This window comes from Amblyraja radiata, chromosome 15, assembly GCF_010909765.2.
Source record: "Amblyraja radiata isolate CabotCenter1 chromosome 15, sAmbRad1.1.pri, whole genome shotgun sequence".
NCBI classification, from domain to species: Eukaryota; Metazoa; Chordata; class Chondrichthyes; order Rajiformes; family Rajidae; genus Amblyraja; species Amblyraja radiata.
This window is the reverse complement of record NC_045970.1, coordinates 59,246,021-59,267,451: the sequence shown is the minus strand read 5'-3', so window position 1 is coordinate 59,267,451 and position 21,431 is coordinate 59,246,021. Positions and strand designations below refer to the sequence as shown.

General features: G+C 43.8%; 1 protein-coding gene across 1 annotated transcript; it reads right to left on the bottom strand.

Moving 5' to 3' along the window:
* Positions 1-456: 456 nt before the first annotated feature.
* Positions 457-1,290, bottom strand: LOC116981503 (probable G-protein coupled receptor 139). Its single transcript, XM_033034552.1, has one exon. It carries the CDS (start codon positions 1,288-1,290, stop codon positions 457-459), a length of 834 nt encoding a protein of 277 aa, XP_032890443.1.
* Positions 1,291-21,431: the final 20,141 nt, after the last annotated feature.

The window sequence follows — 21,431 nt, the reverse complement described above, 5'->3', positions numbered from 1 at the left end:
TGAATTTCAGCGAAATTGTTGCTCATTCGATTCAAGGCACAACAATAGTAGACAATATTTGATTTTATGGGAAGCGACACCTGCTTATGTTACAGAGGTCACACAGAAAGTGAACCGAGAACGAGGTGTAATATCATTAAATATCATTCATCAGATAGCGGAGTCAGTGTATACGGGGAGAGGGCATGAACGGGGTTCTGATTGGCGATGATCGGCCATGATCACATTGAATGGCGGTGCAGGCTCGAAGGGCCGAATGTCCTACTCCTGACCCATTGTCGATAAATGTTAGCGAGATTACAACCCTTTCGTGTCGCGCCGACTGTTGCTGCGAGTTCACAGTGCTCATCATTCAGAACCTAGCTAAAAATAAAATAAAAACACAACTCCTGCTTCGTTGGCAATTAACTTTCCACTTGTTTATTAGGAATCTGAGACAAGATATTTCAATCGTTCCTATCGTTTGAATCGATTGCAAATTGCCTTGAAGGGACATTTGACGAGATTCTTCAACTGTTCTCTGAATTTAGCCTGTGTACCCGCATAAATGCACGTGTTGGTGCATGAACTGAGAAGTTCCATCATGTAGCCGCTTTCTTGCAGTATGAACATTGGGTTGGTGGAATTGGAATTGTTCGCATAATTTTTGATTAAAAATTGCACCATTACAAAATTCACAACATTGGTGAATCGCAAAAGCAGGAAGCTGCCCGAAATGGCGAATAGTATAATGATGGACTTTCTCCTGCTCTCCATCTCTGGGTCATTCTGTTTATCTCCATGGCTCTGAGCGCGCAATCTCTTGCGGGCTCCACTGGCCGCTAGAATGTGCCTGACCGTGAAAACATTGAGAAGCAAAATTAGCACGAACGGTACACATGGGTTTACCATATAGAGCAGCCAGTCATATATCTTCCATGCAAGTGAAGTATAATAGACATCCTTTATGCTGCAGTACCAAGGTATATTATCCAACACATACGCAGGTTCATATGTAAAAAAGAAGGGCACATTTTTTACACAGTACAACACACACACCGTTCCGATGACGACAGTCGCGATTTTCTCAGTGCAATATCGGACTTTCAGATGCGGACAGCAAATGGCGATGAATCGATCGAAGGTGAACGCCACCGTTAACCAGGCGGAAGTGTCCTTGGAAAACCAACTGAACGCAATAACGAGGCTACAGCCGGGAGTGGTGGATAGCAAACTAACGGGGAAATAAAGAGCTGGAAGACGGCTTAATATCACTGCCGCCACGATGACTAGGAAGTCCATCACCGCCATGGACAACAGATAGCGGCTGATACATTTGGAGAGCCCGCATCTTCCCTGTGCTAGTATCACAGTCGTCATCAAATTAGCTGTGGACAGAGGGAGACAGATTGTGAGTAGTGATAAAACGAATCTCTCAAGCGTCGCCACCCCCTAGTTTTCGGTCAGTGTATGTGTATTTTCTTTAAGTATCTATTCAAGAATGTTCTATGTCAATGAAGTAAATCATTTACTTAAAGTAAATAACTTAATTAAATTGTATTTAAGTATGCAAATATTTTCTGGGGAAAGTATTCGTATATGTGGCCATTTTTCAATGGATAACTGTTTGCTGACTAGATCATGCAGCTACGTCAATAACTTAATGTAAACCTTTTTCCTTTGCACGTTTCGTTCAGTTTAGACACGGATTTCTGGAATGACTAGGCGGGGCAGTCAACGTCTCTGGACAGATGGAATGGGTGATGTTTCGAGTCGAGACCCTTCGTCGGATTGCAAAGGCGATACGGGTATTGATCTGTGTTTAAGAAGGATCTACAGATGCTGGAAAATCGAAGGTATACAAAAATGCTGGAGAAAATCAGCGGGTGCAGCAGCATCTGTGGTGGCGAAGGAAATAGGCAACGTTTGGAGCCGAAACTCTTCTTCAGTATTGATCTGATAGTTTTCAAGTGCCGAATTATGTTAAACATAAAACTCGGGTAGTTGCAGTGTCTCATCAAGTACGTGCCACAGTTTATTTTAGAAACACAGCGGGGAATCAGAACATTAGGTCCACCAAATCCGCGCCGACCAGCGATCGCCGAGCAGCAGCAATATACCACACAAATGGGACAAGTTAACATTTTTGCCGAAGCCATCATACCAGAAACTTGTACAACCCACTTTGAATGTGGGTGGAAGCCGGAGCTCCCGGAAGAAACCCACGCAGTAATGGTAAAACCTACAAACTCGGTACAGACTGCACCACGAGACAGGATCGAACCCGGGTCTATGGGAAACCCGGATAAGGCAGGAGGGCCGCAGTGCGGCCGCGATAATAAGGTCATAACTTTGAATGACCGGGAATTGCGCCTGGACAAACGTAAACCTTCGTGTATTAGATCTTAAAGTCAACGCCTTAACCACTCAGCCACCCTGCTCTGACGATTCATCATTTACCGCAAGAACGGATGATTACACCAATCTGTCAGGAAGAAAGGCGACATTGCAGAATAAATAAACTGGAAGACACTGGAAGACTGGAATTAAACATAATCCAGACATTGTCGGTATGCTTTCGGGAAAGAGTTAGATAGATTTCTTGGGGCAAATGCAATGGATCAGTGTTGGTGGTGGGGGGGGGGGGTGTGGGGGGTGGCAGGAGCGGGGTACTGGTTGTGGATGTTCAGCCGTGATCGCGGTGAGAGGCGGTGCTGACTTGAAGGTCCGAATGGCCCACTACTGCACCTAATGTCTATTGTCTAATAACAATGCTCCAAGAAAAATGACTATGCTGAAATTCGTTTTAAAGGAAGGTACACAAAAATGATGGACACACTCAGCGGGTGCAGCAGCATCTTTGGAGCGAAGGAAATAGGGTACACAAAAATACTCGGGAGGACCTCACAGAACGACCAAGATAGAAGCGGAGAACGTTTCAAATGAAATCAACATATGCATATTTCCCCAATCGGATAGAAGTCCCAAACGATCTGAAACATCAATGCAGCGACTAACAGAGACGCGGATGGTATCTGTGGATTTGTTAAGGACTGTGAGAGCCGGCAAATGGAAATGAACAGAGAGAGGTTCATCTATTGTCTGTGGGTGTTTTAGGGAGGCAGTCTGGAGTGATCCCATTGATTTTCAAAGGAGTCAACAGAAACATTTTAACATCTCAGTTAAACATTTCATTGCAAAAGTGGGAATCCAGGCAGGACTGTTCTCGTCAAAGAACCAGTAACTTGGACCAACGCAATCGTTCATAATAAAATGCATGGCGATTTAAAGCAATGCAATCATTCCCAATCATAATCTGTTAACGAACCGAAATAAAAGAGAACGCGTTTTGCTAATGAAAATCGAGCACGACCTGAAATGAGCATTTGTGGTTTTCTTTTTGCAGCATCCATGAAATGTAACGTATAAACGGTGTAAGTAGTTACACGTATTGACAAGCGTACGTTGACAAATATATTCTCATTCCGATTGCTAATTTCACGAAGATGGATTGATGAAATATAAACCAAGATGCAAATAGTCGCAAACTGTGCACAGTAAACTTGGCCCCGAGAGCATCTACGGAGAGGGGAAAACGAAGCAGAAACTTACATACAAATATAAACCGATGAAAACAACGTCTTCGTGCACAGCGTTCGTTATTGAGACAATATTGGTATCATTTTATAATAGATTAGATTAGATTAGATTAGATTCCTTTATTGTCATTCAGACCTTTTGGTCTGAACGAAATTTCGCTGCCTGCAGTCATACATATAATAATAAATAACAAAACATACAATAAACACAAATTAACATCTACCACAGTGAATTCACCGGGCACCTCCTCACTGCGATGGAGGCAAAAGTCTTAAAGTCTCTGTCAAAATGTTCCTATTTTTTATGCTGCTCACTCTTGATTAGTGAATGGTCGTAGAATGAATCAGGAGGGCATAAGACAAATGAACAAAAACAAAAATATCTTAATTATAATAATCATGCTTTATTAGCCTAGTATGATTTGCAACATATGATAAATTTGATTTGCCTTATAGTAATACTAATAAAAGCAACCGAACACACGAAATACATTTAAACATAAACATCGTTGACTCCTCCACATTCCTCACTGTGTTGGAAGGTGAAACATTTTCAATCTCTTTCCTTCTTTGTCCTCCAGCTGTCGGGAGCCTCTAACCTTCCGTTGATGGGACGATCTTGACTCTCGTGGCCGGCGGCGGGCCTGCTGGTCGGTGCGATCAAGCCCATGCATCGGGGATGTCAGCTCCACGCTCTGTGCGATCTGACCGCGAGTCGGAGTTTGTCCAACGTCGTGGGGCTTTCGGAGTTCCCGATGTCGGTCTCAACCCTAGACCACGTGCTCCGGATGTTAAATCCACAGGCCGCGGTTGCAGCGTCTATCCAAGGCAAGGGATCGGCTCCGATGTCAAGTCGATGATCCGTGGTGGGGTTCAAAGCCAGTCCCGAGCAAGGCCTCCCGCTCCACGATGTTTGGCCGCAGAGCAACCGGAGATAGGACCCGGAAAAGAATCGCATCTCCGGCAAGGTGATGTAACAAACTGTTGCCCGTGACCCCCTGCCCAACCCTAACATAAAACAATGCAGGGAACATTAACACAAACTTTTTCACCACACTAAAAATAACAAGAAAAAATACGAAAAGGACAGACGAAACTGTAGGCGAGGCTGCCATCAAGGCACCACCCAGTGTTATTCATATTATATTTATATAATTTTATGAATATAATATGATATAATATGATATGGTGATATTCATATTATATTCATATTATGCATATGTATGAGATTAACCTTAAAAATAATAGCCAGCTGTATTAGAACATCGATCAGGCAGGATTCAGGGCGCGATGTGAAAGCAAAAGAGCTTGTGTTCGAAAAGAGTGCGAATTTATAAACCTATTCCCTATGATAAGAAACATGATCAAGGTCATAGTTTTTAAGCGGACGCCGCAGCGATCAAATGGTGAGGAATTGAGGATATTACCTTCAATATAATATACGGCGGCTGAAAAAGAAAGAATAAAAAGCACAAATTGCAGACAACTACTCAAGCATAGCGATGTTAGTTGTTCACGTATTCAGCCGCGTAGTTTACCTGGGACCCCGAAAACGGCAAGAGCAGTGTAATATACAGCAAAAACAGGGCCCTTTCCCGGCGCGTGCATTTTCCGTCATACACAAAATGAGCATACGCAATATACAACAGTCAAGCTGAAGCCTAAAACATAATCGTTCTACTTATACCCGATGTGACTCCCTGGAGCATCAATCAGATTGCACCATCCTGCCGTTAGTGAATATTAAATAAGCACAATTTGCTGGGTTAATGGTCTGGCATCACATCTGGCGAATTGGGGAAGGCGACGTTTCCGCTGGGATCATTCTTCTATTAATTATTTTTTTCTGAAAAATAAACCACGTTATTTTCAGGTCCAAATTAATAGTTTAAACCGATTGCACTTGGTGATATCACCCTGTCGTCGGAATGAACATTTATCTCTGTTATTTGCACTTTATCAGTTTCGTTATTCACGTGTGTATATATTTATATTATGGTATATGGACACACTGATCTGTTTTGTAGTAAATGCCTACTGTGTTCTGTGTGCTGAAGCAAAGCAAGAATCTCATTTCCCTATCAGGGACACATGGCAATAAACTCACTTGAACTTGAACATATACCAGTCGTTGTATTAAATGGAATGAATGAAAGTTATATGACACGACTTCCACAAGGTTTCTAATAATGTAGAAGTCATTGAAGAATGTCCCTTCAAATTAATGAGAAGCGAGAATGTCACTAACATAAGCTTAGAATAGACAGCAGTAATGCAAAAGAACAGACCCTTTGGTCCACAATGGTTCAATGATCAAACGGTACTTCTTTCTCACGTGTATCAAAGTACAGTCAATTTTTTTGTGTCATACAGTTCTGTGACAATCCATTTATAGATGAGGAACAATCATAGTAAGAACGAGAATGTAAGATAGTCGAGTGCACTGGGTCAGTACACGTGTTTTAGGCGTCATCTTATGCCTTCATTTTCATAGATTAAAAAAAAAAGTGAGTTTTAACGGGCATAAAGCCCATTGTCGTGGTGGCGGCACTGAGCGATGTCTCTGCCGACCCTGATGTCAGTTAAACGCATGACATCTGGCCGCGCACAGTCGATACTCCTGAAATTCCTACTTGATCAAGAGCCTATCTAAATGCTTCAGAACATTGCGAATGGATCTGCTTTGAAGTACATCCCACACTCCACGTCAAACCTTGCTCCCGAAATTTCATTTGAACGTTTCCCCAGATTACATTTAACATGCGTTCTCTGGAAAACGGCGACGCACTCTGGGGAAAGGACTATTTGACAATCTGGGACAATATGGGTTGAGCAGTTCGATCCTTAGCCAGTGACAGTCCAACTAAAACAATCCACGTTCGTTGCAATATCTTTATAGGTGTACAGGGCCCTGGTGAGACCACACCTGAAGTATACTGTGCAGTGTTGGTCTCCAAATGTGAGTAAGAACATTCTTGCGATTGAAGCAGTGCAGTGTAGGTTCCCGGAATGGCGGGACTGTCAGATGTTGAAAGAATGATGCGACTGGGCATGTACACATTGGAATTTAAAAGGATGAGAGGGCTTCTTATTGAAACATATAAGTAGAGCCAGAATTTTGCCATAAATGCTATGTGCCTTTTCATGCCCTTTTTGATGATTTCACGAAGATAATGCCTTTTCCACGATCGAGTGCCTAAATCAGCCTTTTTTTGGCCGTTTTGCTCAAAGTTCGTGCTATTTTCTCTAATTGTACCGTGATTACAATGACGTTTTCTATGTTAATACGTTAATGTTAATGTTATTATTAATGTGTTAACAGAGTATAACTTACACGACATTTTTCACCACCGGGGCAAAACCTGGAGCGCCACTGTGGTTGTGCATTCGTTCGAGCCGCTGCCCGCTGGTTCACCGTACTCCAAGATCTATATATGAAAGAACTGCAGATGCAGGAAAGATCAAAGGTAGACAAAACAAGGCTGGAGAAACTCAGCGGGTGAGGCAGCATCTATGGAGAGAGGGAATAGGCGACATTTCGGGTCAAGTCCCTTCTTCAGACTGATGTGGGGAGGCGGGCAAACGAAAGGAAGTGGCGGAGAAAGTAGGAGTAGAAGGAGAGCTGGGGAAGGGTGACGGGGAGAAGGGTGAAGAAGTCCCTTCTTCAGACTGATGTGGAAGTGGCGGAGACAGTAGGAATAGAAGGAGAGCTGGGGAAGGATGACGGGGAGGAGGGAAAGGACAAGGGCTATCTAAAATTAGAGATGTCAATGTTGATACGGCTGGGGTGTGGACTACCCAAGCCAAATACCCAAGCGTGTCTCCTCACTACATTTACTGCTGGCTCCAGTCGTAAATCTGAGTTTTCGAGTAAACTCAGGGTGGAATTGGGAAATATATTTAGATGCATGGTCTGTTGTCACTTGGTGTTCTCGAATATAAGCAAACACGTCTCTCCTACAGGGACCGAGCATCTCATTGATAGATGCAAAATATGATTAGTATGGAAATACATTATTTTTTGGTGGATCAAACTAATGCTGACTTCAACTTGTGCATACACAATCATTCAATTTGAACGAGTCTGAACAAACCAAATCGGTGCTCCCGTTTCTAAACAGATATGGCCGAATTGTAATAGGCACTAGTGGAGATATATGCAGAAAGTGGGTGTACATTTACAGAAAACGGTTAATGTCGAAAGAGGACAACCGGTATCAAATACAGAAACACGTCTACATGGAGAACGCCAGACTCTTCCGAAAATATTAACATGAGCGCAATATGTAAAATAACAGCGGCAGGTGAACTGAGGAAACCACTATACACAATAATATAGACGATACAAAAGTGGGTGGTTTTGCAAACAGTGCAGATGGTTGTGAACAATTGCAGTAGGAATTTCAAGAGTCAAGGGGGTTTTATTGCCATGTGTCCCTGATAGGACAATGAAATGCTTTCTTGCTGCAGCACAACAGAATATGTGAACATAATACAGAACAGGAGTAAAAGTTCAGTGTGTCTGTAGACCATAGATCATATATACACAATACATAAACAGATAAACTGCAATAGTACTAATAGACTGTTATTGTTCAGAGCTTATTTGAAGTCGTGTTAAATAGCTGTGGGGGAAAAAACTCTTCCTGAAACTGAATGCTACAGATTTCAGGCTCCTCTACCTTCTTTCCAATGGCAACGGAGAGCTGAGTGTGTGACCGGGATTGTACGACTCTTCGATGATGTTGGCAGCCTTTTCGAGGCAGCGACTGCGATAGATCCCTTCGATGGTGCGGAGGTCAGAGCCGGTGATGGACTGGGCAGTGGTCACAACTTTCTGCATTCTTTTACGCTCCTGGACGTTCAAGTTGCCAAACCAAGCCAAGATGCAGCCAATCAGTCTGCTCTCTACTGTGCACCTATTAACGTTCGAGAGAGTCCTTCTTGACATGCCGACTCTTATCGGTTGGTTAAGATCCTGAGCGATGGTTGATGGAATATAATGCAGAAAAACAAGAGGTGTTACATATTGGGAAGTCCAAATTGGACAGGACCTACATAGTGAATAATATGGCTCTGGGTAGGGTTGGAGCGCAGCAGGATGTAGGAGTGCGTAGGCCTAGTTTCCTGAAGGTGGAGTGGCAGGTCGATCGGGTAGTCAAAAAGGCATTTAGCACATTGGTGTTCATCAGCCACAGTATTGTGTATAGAAGTTGGGAGGTCATGTTGCAATTGCCACATTTAAAACATTGTGTTTAGTTCAGGCCACTTTGATATAGGAAATATGTTGTCAAGCTGGAAAGGGTACAGAGAAGATTTACGAGGATGGTGCCAGGACTAGAATGTCTGATCGAAGGCAGAGGTTGAGTAGGCCTCGACTCTATTTATCGGAGCGCAGGAGGTTGAGAGGTGATCTTACAGAGCTGCATAAGATCACGGGAGGAATAGATCGGGTAGAGGCACAACGTGTCTTCTGAGAATTGGTGAAACGAGGACCGAAGGACATAGATTTATGGTGAATGGGATAAAGGTTTAATAGGAATCTGATAGGTTACTTTTTCACCTGAAAGGTGGTGGGTGTATTGAACAAGCTGTCAGATAAGGTAGTTGAGGCAGGGACTATCCCAACATGTAAGAAACATTTAGGAGGGGGGGGGGGGGTACATGGATAGAACAGGTTTGGAGGTATATAGAACAAATGCTGGCAGTTGGGATATATGTAGCTGGGACATGTTGCCCGGTTTGGCAAGTTGGTTCGAATAGTCAGTTTCCACACTGCATCACTCTATGAGCAATGGTGCGACCACATGGCCTTCTATTGTGAAGGTAGTTGAAGTAAATCATCCCTGGAACTTATGTAAATGAAGTAATATAACTGATAATCATTTTTTTTTTGAAGGCAAGTTGTGCATCTTTGGCCAGTACTATCCAGTAGGATGGAGAAGGCTACAACTGATGTAGGGATATGAACCGTTAGCATAGGAGGCGACTGGTTGTCTCCAGATAGCTTTACAACTGTTACACCATACCCTATATATTAAATTAAACGTTATTTTGTTTCATTTTGCGCTCTCACGTTTTATTTTCCGTAACTTGATAAATTATCCTTTCCTTATTAAATGTGCTTCTGTTATACAGATTCCTCGTTTTAAACGCTAATGGAAAATGCGGCGCCTTGCCGAATACAAACAGTGAATACTGCAAGTAAACAGTGGCCGTTCCCCATTCATTAAACATGGCGAAAGACTATTGTCCTAGTTACTTCAACACGTCAGTAGCGTGGAGACTACTACACAATCAATAGGCGGAAACGTTCGCTATGCAGCTGCAGACACAAATTTCCGTAGAACTCTCGAGAGAGAGAGAGAGAGAGAGAGAGAGAGAGAGAGAGAGAGCGAGAGAGAGAGGAGAGAGAGAGAGAGAGAGAGAGAGAGAGAGAGAGAGAGGAGAGAGAGAGAGAGAGAGAGAGAGAGCGAGAGAGAGAGAGAGAGAGAGAGAGAGAGAGAGAGAGAGAGAGAGAGAGAGAGAGAGAGAATGAGACAGAGAGAGAAAGAGAGCGAGAGAAAGGGGAGAGAGAGAGAGAAGAGAGAGCGACGAGAGAGAGAGATCTCGCGAGAGAGAGATCTCTCTCTCTCTCCTCTACTCTCTCTCTCTCTCTCTCCTACCTGCTCTGCCCTCTCTCTCTATGTCTGTCTGTCTCTCTCTCTTTTCTCTCACTCGCCTCTCTCTCTCTCCGCTTTTCCACCTTTCTCTCTCCAACTATCTCTCTCTCTCTCTTTTTGTGTGCTTAAAACGTGAATCTCGGGCCTTTCTGCTCAGTGGATTTTGCAGTTGACTTCCGAAGCGAAGACTAACGAGTAAGACAGAGATACCCTACTTTCATATTCAATCAAACAGTTCACCCAGAACGTTTTCTATATATCTGCAATAACTTTAGCGAAAGCATCTTCAGTTCCCTTACGTTTCCACGTGGTTGAACAGTACGGACAAGTGCCGAATGTTTTAACCATTTACGTCACATACGCCTACTGTTCTGCTGTATTCTCTATGCTTCTTGCCACAGAGTACGTAATGCCTTACAACTACGACGGCGTGGATATTTCTCACCTGGCGACTGCTTCCGTTGATGAGAATGGAAATAACCCAATCTGAAACGTACGAATTCCGCGGGAACGAAAGACTAAGTGTAGTGTAATAAAAAAACATATACGGTTAAACGGGGTGCATATAAAGCTAATAGCAATTCGTCTTCGGATTCTGGATAAGGCAATCCGGGAACAACAGATCATCAACTGTTAACCGCAAAAGGCTTCGTTTTCCCTCTCGTATTAAAATCTGCAGGACGTAGACGTTTGCACCACGAGGTACTTGCTCTGTTCACGCCCCTTGACAGCGATGTGCAGAAAGCGCCTTAGAATGGGCCTAGTACAATAGACACGTGGATGTGATTGTACGACTCAACAACTGAAAACGTGTCTCGTGCAATCGAGGGGTTTCGTCGCCCCCTGCCCTGCCCTTTATTGCAATGGGTGAGGGATCTCATTATACACATGGAATTGCTGGGGCCTAATGGTTCGCACACATCCCAACTTCACCGTCAGCGCGAGGATGAATGATTAGAGCTTGTAGTTCACTGAAGTCGCGTCGAAAATGTAGGACGATGTGCGTTGGCTTCCATTTGGGACGACTGTTAGTACGAGAGTGTCGTACAGGGAATCCGCTGCAGGAAGAAAGGTACATCCGTACATTCCCGAATGACCACATCAGTTTTAAACTTATTGTTATCAAAAGAAAGCACGGGGGCCTTGCTTTGTCCATGCCCATTTCCTCACGCTCTAAACTTCACACGAGATCCCACTTTACTTTGCAGCTCTTGGTTTAAAATAAACTGACTGTCAGCCTTCACCATTTTGCAGTGACCATACATCGAAGACATAATATGAAGACAGAGCAAAATACGCGGTATTCCTGAACTCTGGGAAGGCTCTTGGCGATATCTGTGGTAAGTTCGGCCAGACGTTGAAACGCAGTGGTCCGAGGCGATTCGGCAAACTGGATCCAACATTGGTTTGTATTTTGGAGCAGGCGAACGACAGTGAGCGATGGGCAGATTTGAAAATGGAAGTCAGTTGCAACTGTTGGACCAGAAGAGTCTCTGCGGGAAATTTTACTCTTTGACCTGCGTGTAAGTGAATCAAGGAACATGCAGGTTGACTGATGAGTAAAGTTCACAGTCTGCCCTAAATTGTAGTCGTCGACAACGAAAGCATTATCAACCTTGCATTCATCAATTAATGCAGGCGGAATTGGTATGGATGGAATTTCACCCCTTTAAGTGTGAGGTGACGCTCTTTGGGGGTATTAGTTGTGATGGAAGAAATACCGTAAATGGCAGGGAGAGTTTATGCAGAGCGTGAGTCCGTTATTGCTGCATATTTGGATAGAGTAGCGAAGAAGGCATTTGTTGCGCATGGTTTTCATCACCGAGGCACTGGGGATAATGTATAGAACGTTGTCCAACAGCTGTAGAAAAGATTGGTTATCCCTCACTTGCCTGCTGTCTTAATGGCCACGAAATAGGAAATATTTGGTGGCGTTAGAGAGAGTACAGACGATAACTGGTTTATCCAGATGAATGTTATAGTATTACGTGGAGTATCGAGAGTATATATATTTTCTTATGTTGATGCGACACCCTATGGAGTCATGGGGTTATGACATTTTGACGGGTATAGATGGGATCAATATAAGCTTATCACAGGGCGGGGAGCCGTTAACTATTTTACATTGGTCAATCTAACTGCCACATGACTGGTGATTTATAGACGGCTTCTCATTTCACATTATATGTACCCTGTAAAGTGAGAGGGAAAACTGTAAAGGAGTTCTGCGGACAGCTTTCTTAGACAGCGGGGGGGGGGGGGGGGGGGGGGGGGGGGGGGGGGGGGGGGGGGGGGGGGGTGCCTGGAATTTTATGCCGGAGATGGTGGTCGATGCACATGCAATAATGGCATGTGAATGTCTTTGAAAGGACACTCAATGCAGAGGGAAGAGGGATCTGGATCATGTGCAGTCAGGGTCGGTATCGTGTTCGGCACAGACATTGTCGACCAAATGACCTTTTCTGTGATGCATTGTTCTTTCTATGAAAGACACGCTAATTTTCATTCGTAGTGCAGTGTTCCCGTTGAAAGTGCCAGTATCATTGTTCCTGTGTAGAAGACAAAACTACACCGACATGGAGACTCTCCATTAACAGGCCGGGGATCTCAGTGTCATTATAATGATATAAGGATTCATTTTGAAAAAGCAAGAACGATTTGACACTATACCATGCTTCGGCTATTTTTTTTATAGCAACGGTGCCGTCTATTAAATTGTATCTATTATTAAATAGAAATCTGATGAATAATTGAACGAAGAAAAGGACAAAATAAGTTGGAATAATATTATAACATTTGTGCTCATGAATAGAAGTCGGGAAGTTCCATAAGCGCAAGTTTTAAAAAGGGATTTGTCAGTATAACTGTTGTTGAATTTTTCGCATGAATAGCCAGCAAAATTGGACTATGTAGCGTGGGCTAAGTGTACTTGTGTGTTGTTTACGAGGTGCTCAGCTGGTTATTTGCAAACTGGTACAATTACTCAACATCACACGAGGCTGCAACCCAATTGGTGCAAGGCTCCATGAGTGGTGTCCGGAGAGGCTGATCTCAGTCCCTCTTGGCTTGAATTCTGTTTATAAGTATACGGCGTCTTGCATGGTTTGTTGACTGCGGCAGACGTCGGATCAGTAGCACAGAAGGGAACACAATTGAACACAAATGAGTGCGATTCTGGAAACATGGATAAAACCCGTGTATTACCCATGTTTATCATTGATTGGAGTCCCCGGTAAGTCTCTGATAAGTGCTTGGTGGAATGCACGCAAGGTGGAAATATGGGTCTGGAAACGGCGGCGTTTTCAAGAAAAATGAAGATGGCAGGTTAACGCAGCAGGTTAATGCACATCGGGAGATAACGTAATTGGTTTAAAGTGTTTACTTGCTAATCTGGTAGCGATGCTTAGAGCATGTCATTCATCAATGTTCTGGGTTGCGTACATATAATGTTGGTGGTAAATGGAACACTCCGGCACTCTGATCCGAATTTATGGATTACATCCCTCAGCTGGAGCAGACAATCTGAGGAAAGACATTCTTGCCATGGTGTACAGAGAAGGTTAACCAGACTGATTCCTGGGATGTCATGACTTTCATATGAAGAAAGATTGGTTAGACTCGGCTTGTACTCGCTAGAATTCAGAAGACTGAGGGGGGATCTTATAGAAACTTACAAAATTCTTGGGGTAGGACAGGCTAGATGCAGGAAGATTGTTCCCGATGTTGGGGATGTCCAGAACAAGGGGTCACAGTTTAAGGATAAGGGGGAAGTCTTTTAGGACCGTGATAAGAAAAACATTATTTCTTTTGATTGATTGATAGAATTTATTGCCACACAACCAGGGTCGGTGGAATTTTGAGAGTAGTGAATCTGTGGAATTATCTACCACAGAAGGTAGTTGAGGCCAGTTCATTGGCTATATTTTAGAGTGAGTTAGATGTGGCCCTTGTGGCTAAAGGGATCAGGGGGTGTGGAGAAAAGGCAGGTACAGGATACTGAGTTGGATGATCAGCCATGATCATATTGAATGGCGGTGCAGGCTCGAAGGGCCAAATGGCCTACTCCTGCACCTATTTTCTATGTTTCTATAAGTCAAGTGATTGTTCCATTTAAAAACTGAATATATTGTGACGTTGCTGCTGTAGGCAGTAGTTTATCTTTCCATCCGGAACATTAGTTGAAACGTGCTTCATCATCACGCCCGGCGAATGGTGAATTGTTGAGTCCTGCTAAACTTAAATGGCGGTTTCATTGGCAACATTTTCCCGAAAGCGCTACTTCCATCTAGCAAATTTGAATTTTATCTCACGCATTCGATGAATGTATTTTGAATCTTTCTTCTTTCTTATGTTGGGAATATGTCTCCGCTGTGTCTTACTCAAGAGCATAATTACAGCTAGTACTATTAATTGTGCGATTGACTCAGCAGAATCAGAGCCAATGCAGAGGCACTGCGTTCCTTGTGGTCTGTGTAGGTATATGTTCATATATATGTGTCGAAGATGTTTAGGGGTACAGAGAGAATTGATAATGCAATGTACCGCGTCTGTATCTCAGCTGCCTCTCGGAAGAATCCCCTTGCACATCACTTCAATTGAGTATGTACATTAGTGTGGTTAAGAATCTTGCCATTACCTGTAGAATTGCGCTTTCCATTCGACATCTCAAAGATCAACAGCTCACACTTGCTTGGGCTCATCTTCTGCAATTTCCCCGCCCATTTCTGTAGCTGATCTATATCCCACTGTATACTTTGACAGCCTTCCCCATATTTTTGCAACTCCAGAGATTTGATGCCGTCTGCAAACGTACTAGCCAACCTATCTGCATTGATGTCCAAGTCATTTATATAGATCACAAACAACACAGCTTCCAGCGCACAAATCTACGTAACTCCATCAGCACAGCTACCCAGCCATAACAACGCGCTTCCATCACAAATCTCTGTCTTCTATTCACAAAGCATCCAGGATCGATACGATCGAGTCACTGTACATCCCTGTGCATCTTAATACCCCGCTTCATACTCACACCAGACTTCATCAACTGCCGAAATGAAGTCCATGTAGACACAGCCACCATTATTACATTCATCGATTACCTTTGATACATCTCCAAACTACTCGACAAATCAATAACACATATACTCTGTTGAAAACAGCCATGTTGACTGTTCCTAATTAGTCCATTCTCTTCCATATGGAAGTTAATAATATCGGGAAACATCCTCACCAACTACTTTCCCACCACTGACGTGAGACTCAACGTCCTGTGATTCTCTGGATTCCCTCCACCCCTTCTTAAACTAAGGAACCGGTGGGCACTCTCCCGTTCTTAGGTGGAGGGAACCTCTTTCCATATCCTCACCTGCGGAATGTTTTTCGGCATTGACTGTTTTGAAGTTGGTCACAGTGTTCGCTCGTCCCATAATACATTCTCTCTTGTTCTCCTAGTGAATCTGTTGGCCATTGTTGTTCTGTCGCGCGGAAAGTGTGGTCTCTCCAAGTGCATCACAAGGTACTTGGTGGTCATGGCGACAGCGGATCTCTCGGTGATTGTCTGCGAGGTGATATTACATCAGATTACGGAGCTTTATTGGCTGAAGTCTTTCTTATCCCACACCGCTGTGTGCAGACTCATTCGCTTCCTCTCTCCGGCGGCCGTCGACTGTTCAGTTTGGTTCACGGTCGCTTTCACCTTTGATCGCTTTGTGGCCATTTCCACTCAGACGATGAGAAACAAATATTGCACTGAGAGAACGGCGCTGGTGGTTATAGTGGCCATCAGCGCGCTCTTCGGTTTAAAGAATATCCCCTGGCCTTTTGTTTTCAGTGGCTATAATCGGCGCGGACAGCTGGGTTGCTCTATATCCACAGATTTCTATACTGTCCCGGCATGGGTAGCATTTTCGTGGACCGAACAGTTGCTAACCCCAGTTGTCCCATTCTGTGTTATTTTGCTCCTTAACGCGCTCATCGTCAGACGTATCGTCTTGGCCAGTCGTGTCCGCCGAAATCTCCGGGACCTCGGTAGTAAAGAGACGGAGATGGACCCAGAGACGGTGAACCGCAGACGGTCCATCATTTTACTCCTTGCTATCACCATCACCTTTATCGTACTCTGGGCGACATCCGTGGTACATTTCATATACTATAACTTGGTGAAAGCCTTTGCACGCAGGACCTGGATCAGACCTTTTGTGATGTTTGAACACATCGGCGTTATGCTTCACCTGCTGAGCTCCTGCACAAACATGGCCATTTACATGGTCACCCAGCGGCGGTTCAGGGGAGAGTTGCTGCACGCACTCAAATATATGCTTGCATTTATTCGGATATAGTTCATCGAGCTTCATGTTGTATCTTTTTCCCCCCCCCCTTTTTTTTTTTCTTTTTTCTTTTTTACAGTATTATGGGTTTCTGTCCTTATTTTTGGACAGGTTATCACTTGTTCACCCCTGGACTGCCCATCTGGTACTCTAGGGGTTTACACATCACAACTTCCTTCACTCTTTTCTTCTCTCGTTCTCTCTCTTTCTTGATCTACCTTTTTCTTGTTAAATTTAAAATAGAAGTTGTATGCGAAATGTTTGTCATATGCATATGTCATATGCATATACTACTGTACGCTACTTCTAATAAAAAAACATATATATATATATATATATGCTTGCATTTATTCGGATATCGTTCATCGAGCTTCATGTTGTATCAGAACCAAATCAACATGGCCCTGTCTGGTCGAGCTTCCCCAACTGGCTTGGCCAACATTTGACTCAGTATAAATGATTAATTCTCCGAAATAAATCTTACAGTGAATTCATAATACCCATAGCGAACACAGGGCACCCTAAGAAAGCATTGCCGAGGCTACATTTTCCTTCCCATATCGTTCTTTTTAAACTAGCGGCCATGCGCCATGACCGAAATCTCTGGAAATCGATGAGAAACATATAAAATAGGTGCAGGAATAGGCCATTCGGCCTTTCGAGCCTGCACCGCCATTCAATATGATCATGGCTGATCATCCAACTCAGTATCATGTACCTGCTTTCTCTCCATGTCCCCGGGTCCGTTTAGCCACAAGGGCCACATCTAACTCCCTCTTGAATATAGCCAATTAACTGGCCTCAATTACCTTATGTGGCAGAGAGTTCCATAGATTCCCCTATATTTCCTCTTCAACTCCATCCTGAGCCGTTAGATTTTCCTGGGATTCCTGGGATGTCAGGACTTTCATATAAAGAAAGACTGGATAGACTCGGCTTGTGCGCGCTAGAATTTAGAAGATTGAGGGGGGATCATATAAACATAGAAACATAGAAACATAGAAATTAGGTGCAGGAGTAGGCCATTCGGCCCTTCGAGTCTGCACCGCCATTCAATATGATCATGGCTGATCATCCAACTCAGTATCCCGTACCTGCCTTCTCTCCACACCCTCTGATCCCCTTAGCCACAAGATCCACATCTAACTCCCTCTTAAATATAGCCAATGAGCTGGCCTCAACTACCCTCTGTGGCAGAGAGTTCCAGAGATTCACCACTCTCTGTGTGAAAAAAGTTCTTCTCATCTCGGTTTTAAAGGATTTCCCCCTTATCCTTAAGCTGTGACCCCTTGTCCTGGACTGCCCCAACATCGGCAGCAATCTTCCTGCATCTAGCCTGTCCAACCCCTTAAGAATTTTGTAAGTTTCTATAAGATCCCCTCTCAATCTCCTAAATTCTAGAGAGTATAAACCAAGTCTATCCAGTCTTTCTTCATAAGACAGTCCTGACATCCCAGGAATCAGTCTGGTGAACCTTCTCTGCACTCCCTCTATGGCAATAATGTCCTTCCTCAGATTTGGAGACCAAAACTGTACGCAATACTCCAGGTGTGGTCTCACCAAGACCCTGTACAACTGTAGTAGAACCTCCCTGCTCCTATACTCAAATCCTTTTGCTATGAAAGCTAACATACCATTCGCTTTCTTCACTGCCTGCTGCACCTGCATGCCTACTTTCAATGACTGGTGTACCATGACACCCAGGTCTCGTTGCATCTCCCCTTTTCCTAATCGGCCACCATTCAGATAATAGTCTACTTTCCTGTTTTTGCCACCAAAGTGGATAACCTCACATTTATCCACATTATACTGCATTTGCCAAACATTTGCCCACTCACCCAGCCTATCCAAGTCACCTTCGAGTCTCCTAGCATCCTCCTCACAGCTAACACTTCCCCCCAGCTTAGTGTCATCCGCAAACGTGGAGATATTGCCTTCAATTCCCTCATCCAGATCATTAATATATATTGTAAATAGCTGCGGTCCCACCACTGAGCCTTGCGGTACCCCAGTAGTCACTGCCTGCCATTGTGAAAATGAACCGTTTACTCCGACACTTTGCTTCCTGTTTGCCAGCCAGTTCTCTATCCACATCAACACTGAACCCCCAATGCCGTGTGCTTTAAGTGTGTATACTAATCTCTTATGTGGGACCTTCTCGAAAGCCTTCTGGAAGTCCAGATACACCACATCCACTGGTTCTCCCCTATCCACGCTACTAGTTACATCCTCGAAAATTCTATAAGATTCGTCAGACATGATTTACCTTTCGTAAATCCATGCTGACTTTGACCAATGATTTCACCACTTTCCAAATGTGCTGCTATCCCATCTTTAATAACTGACTCTAGCAGTTTCCCCACTACCGATGTTAGACTAACTGGTCTGTAATTCCCCGTTTTCTCTCTCCCTCCCTTCTTAAAAAGTGGGGTTACGTTTGCTACCCGCCAATCTTCAGGAACTACTCCAGAATCTAAAGAGTTTTGAAAGATTATTATTGATGCATCCACTATTTCTGGAGCTACTTTCTTAAGTACTCTGGGATGCAGCCTATCTGGCCCTGGGGATTTATCGGCCTTTAATCCATTCAATTTACCCAACACCACTTCCCGACTAACCTGGATTTCACTCAATTCCTCCAACTCCTTTGACCCGCTGTTCCCTGCTATTTCCGGCAGATTATTTATGTCTTCCTTAGTGAAGACGGAATCAAAGTAGGTACAACATTCTTAAGGGGTTGGACAAGTGACTTGGATAGGTTAGGTGAGTGGACAAATGCATGGCAGATGCAGTATAATGTGGATAAATGTGAGGTTATCCACTTTGTTGGCAAGAACAGGAAAGTAGACTATTATCTGAATGGTGGTCGATTAGGAAAAGGGGAGAAGCAATGAGACCTGGGTGTCATGGTACACCAGTCATTGAAAGTAGGCATGCAGGTGCAGCAGGCAGTGAAGAAAGCGAATGGTATGTTGGCATTCATAGCAAAAATTATTTGAGTATAGGTGCAGGGTCCTTGGTGAGACCATACCTGGAGTATTGCGTACAGGTTTGGTCTCCTAATCTGAGGAAAGGCATTCTTACCAGAGAGGGAGTACAGAGAAGGTTCACGAGACTGATTCCTGGGATGGCAGGACTTCCATATGAAGAAAGACTGGATAGACTCGGCTTGTACTGGCTAGAATTTAGAAGATTGAGGGGGGATCTTATAGAAACTTAAGAAAGGCTTAAGGAGTTGGACAGGCTAGATACAGGAAGATTGTTCCCGATGTTGGGGAAGTCCAGAACAAGGGGTCACAGTTTAAGGATAAGGGGGAAGTCTTTTAGTACCGAGATGAGAAAAACCTTTTTTCACACATCTGTGAATCTGTGGAATTCTCTGCCACAGAAGGTAGTTGAGGCTAGTTCATTGGCTATATTTAAGATCGAGTTAGATGTGGCCCTTGTGGCGAAAGGGATCGGGGGTATGGAGAGAAGGCAGGTACAGGATACTGAGTTGGATGATCAGCCATGATCATATTGAATGGCGGTGCAGTCCGCATGTCCGCACTAACTCCAATATATGAAAGCCATAGCGAGGTTCAATAGACATGTCATCCCATCACCTATTCATTCTCTGCAGAGATGCTGCCTGCCCGCTGAGTTAAAGAGTTCCCACGGTAGACTCCTGAGATAAGGAAAACGCACGGGCCACTACGTTCTTAAAACGAGTTTAAATGTTTCAATTTTATCTTCAGCAGTACAATTTACTCGTGGAAAATTTTAAATGCTGAGTCTCACGTTGGGAGTTGACACAAGAGGTATCCCGAGTTAAAACTCGTGGTAATAACGTACGATTAACGCACGGAACTCGTAGACGCAACTTAGAGATCGTGGCGCTAACTGCAGGTAATCGTATAACTTGTCAACTCTTGAAAAAAATCAAACATGTTTAAAGTTTTCCACAAGTCAAATTTACTATTGTGGTTAAGAATTGAGACATTTTAACTCGTTGCAAGAACGTAGTGGCCCGTACGTTTACCTTAGTGTCTCGTGGGTTCACCGTGGGAACTCTTTAACTCAGCGGGCAGGCAGCATCTCTGGACAGAAGGAATGGGTGACGGGATGACATTTCTATTGAACCTCGCAATGAAAGGACAATGGATTTCATATATTGGAGTTACCCTTGTACTTCAGCGTACTAGCTCAAATGTTTACGGCCGAACTGAACTCAAAATATGGGTTGTATATCAAGCGTGCGTGTTACAAGTACTAACCAACCATTGAAAGATGAAAGATACATGCAGCTCCTGGAAAGCGAGCTTTAATTAGTTCCGGGTGAAGTTCTTACCGATAGTAATAATTTTATTCGGAATAGTTTAAAATCTACCGAGTAGCATTTTAGTTTACACCCACCGCCTCCATACTAATACACGTGTATCCACATGTTGTTTCCTCCATATACCACCGGTTGTATCGTTATGTAGGTGTTTTGGCCACCCTGCGTCTGAACGGCGCTGTAATACAGAGCAAGCATTTATTTCTATTTCCCTTTGTGAGAATGGTTTTTTCCCTGATCATCTTCAGTAAATAGACATGCGGGCGGTTCTAATAATGTTCACATGTTGCCCAATCGCTTTCCAAATATTGGAACGTGAAATTATATTTTATCTACCGTGCAAAGCTTCATTTCAAATCTTCACAATGCCAACCGCATTGAACCCTTTCGCTGATTGGACGCGGGCGGTTAACTGCAGAAAATGACTATTTGTTTCCCAGATAAGGACGAGATGCCGAATGAGTTCGAATACACAGTGGGATATTGCTTAAACTTGTATATGTGTGTTGGTGGAGCGAGATCGGGGTGCCCCGAAACACCATTG

Bases quoted from the DNA above. Each gene is read 5' to 3' on its own strand.
- LOC116981503 (XM_033034552.1), bottom strand. From the start codon at position 1,290: ATGGCGGTGATGGACTTCCTAGTCATCGTGGCGGCAGTGATATTAAGC.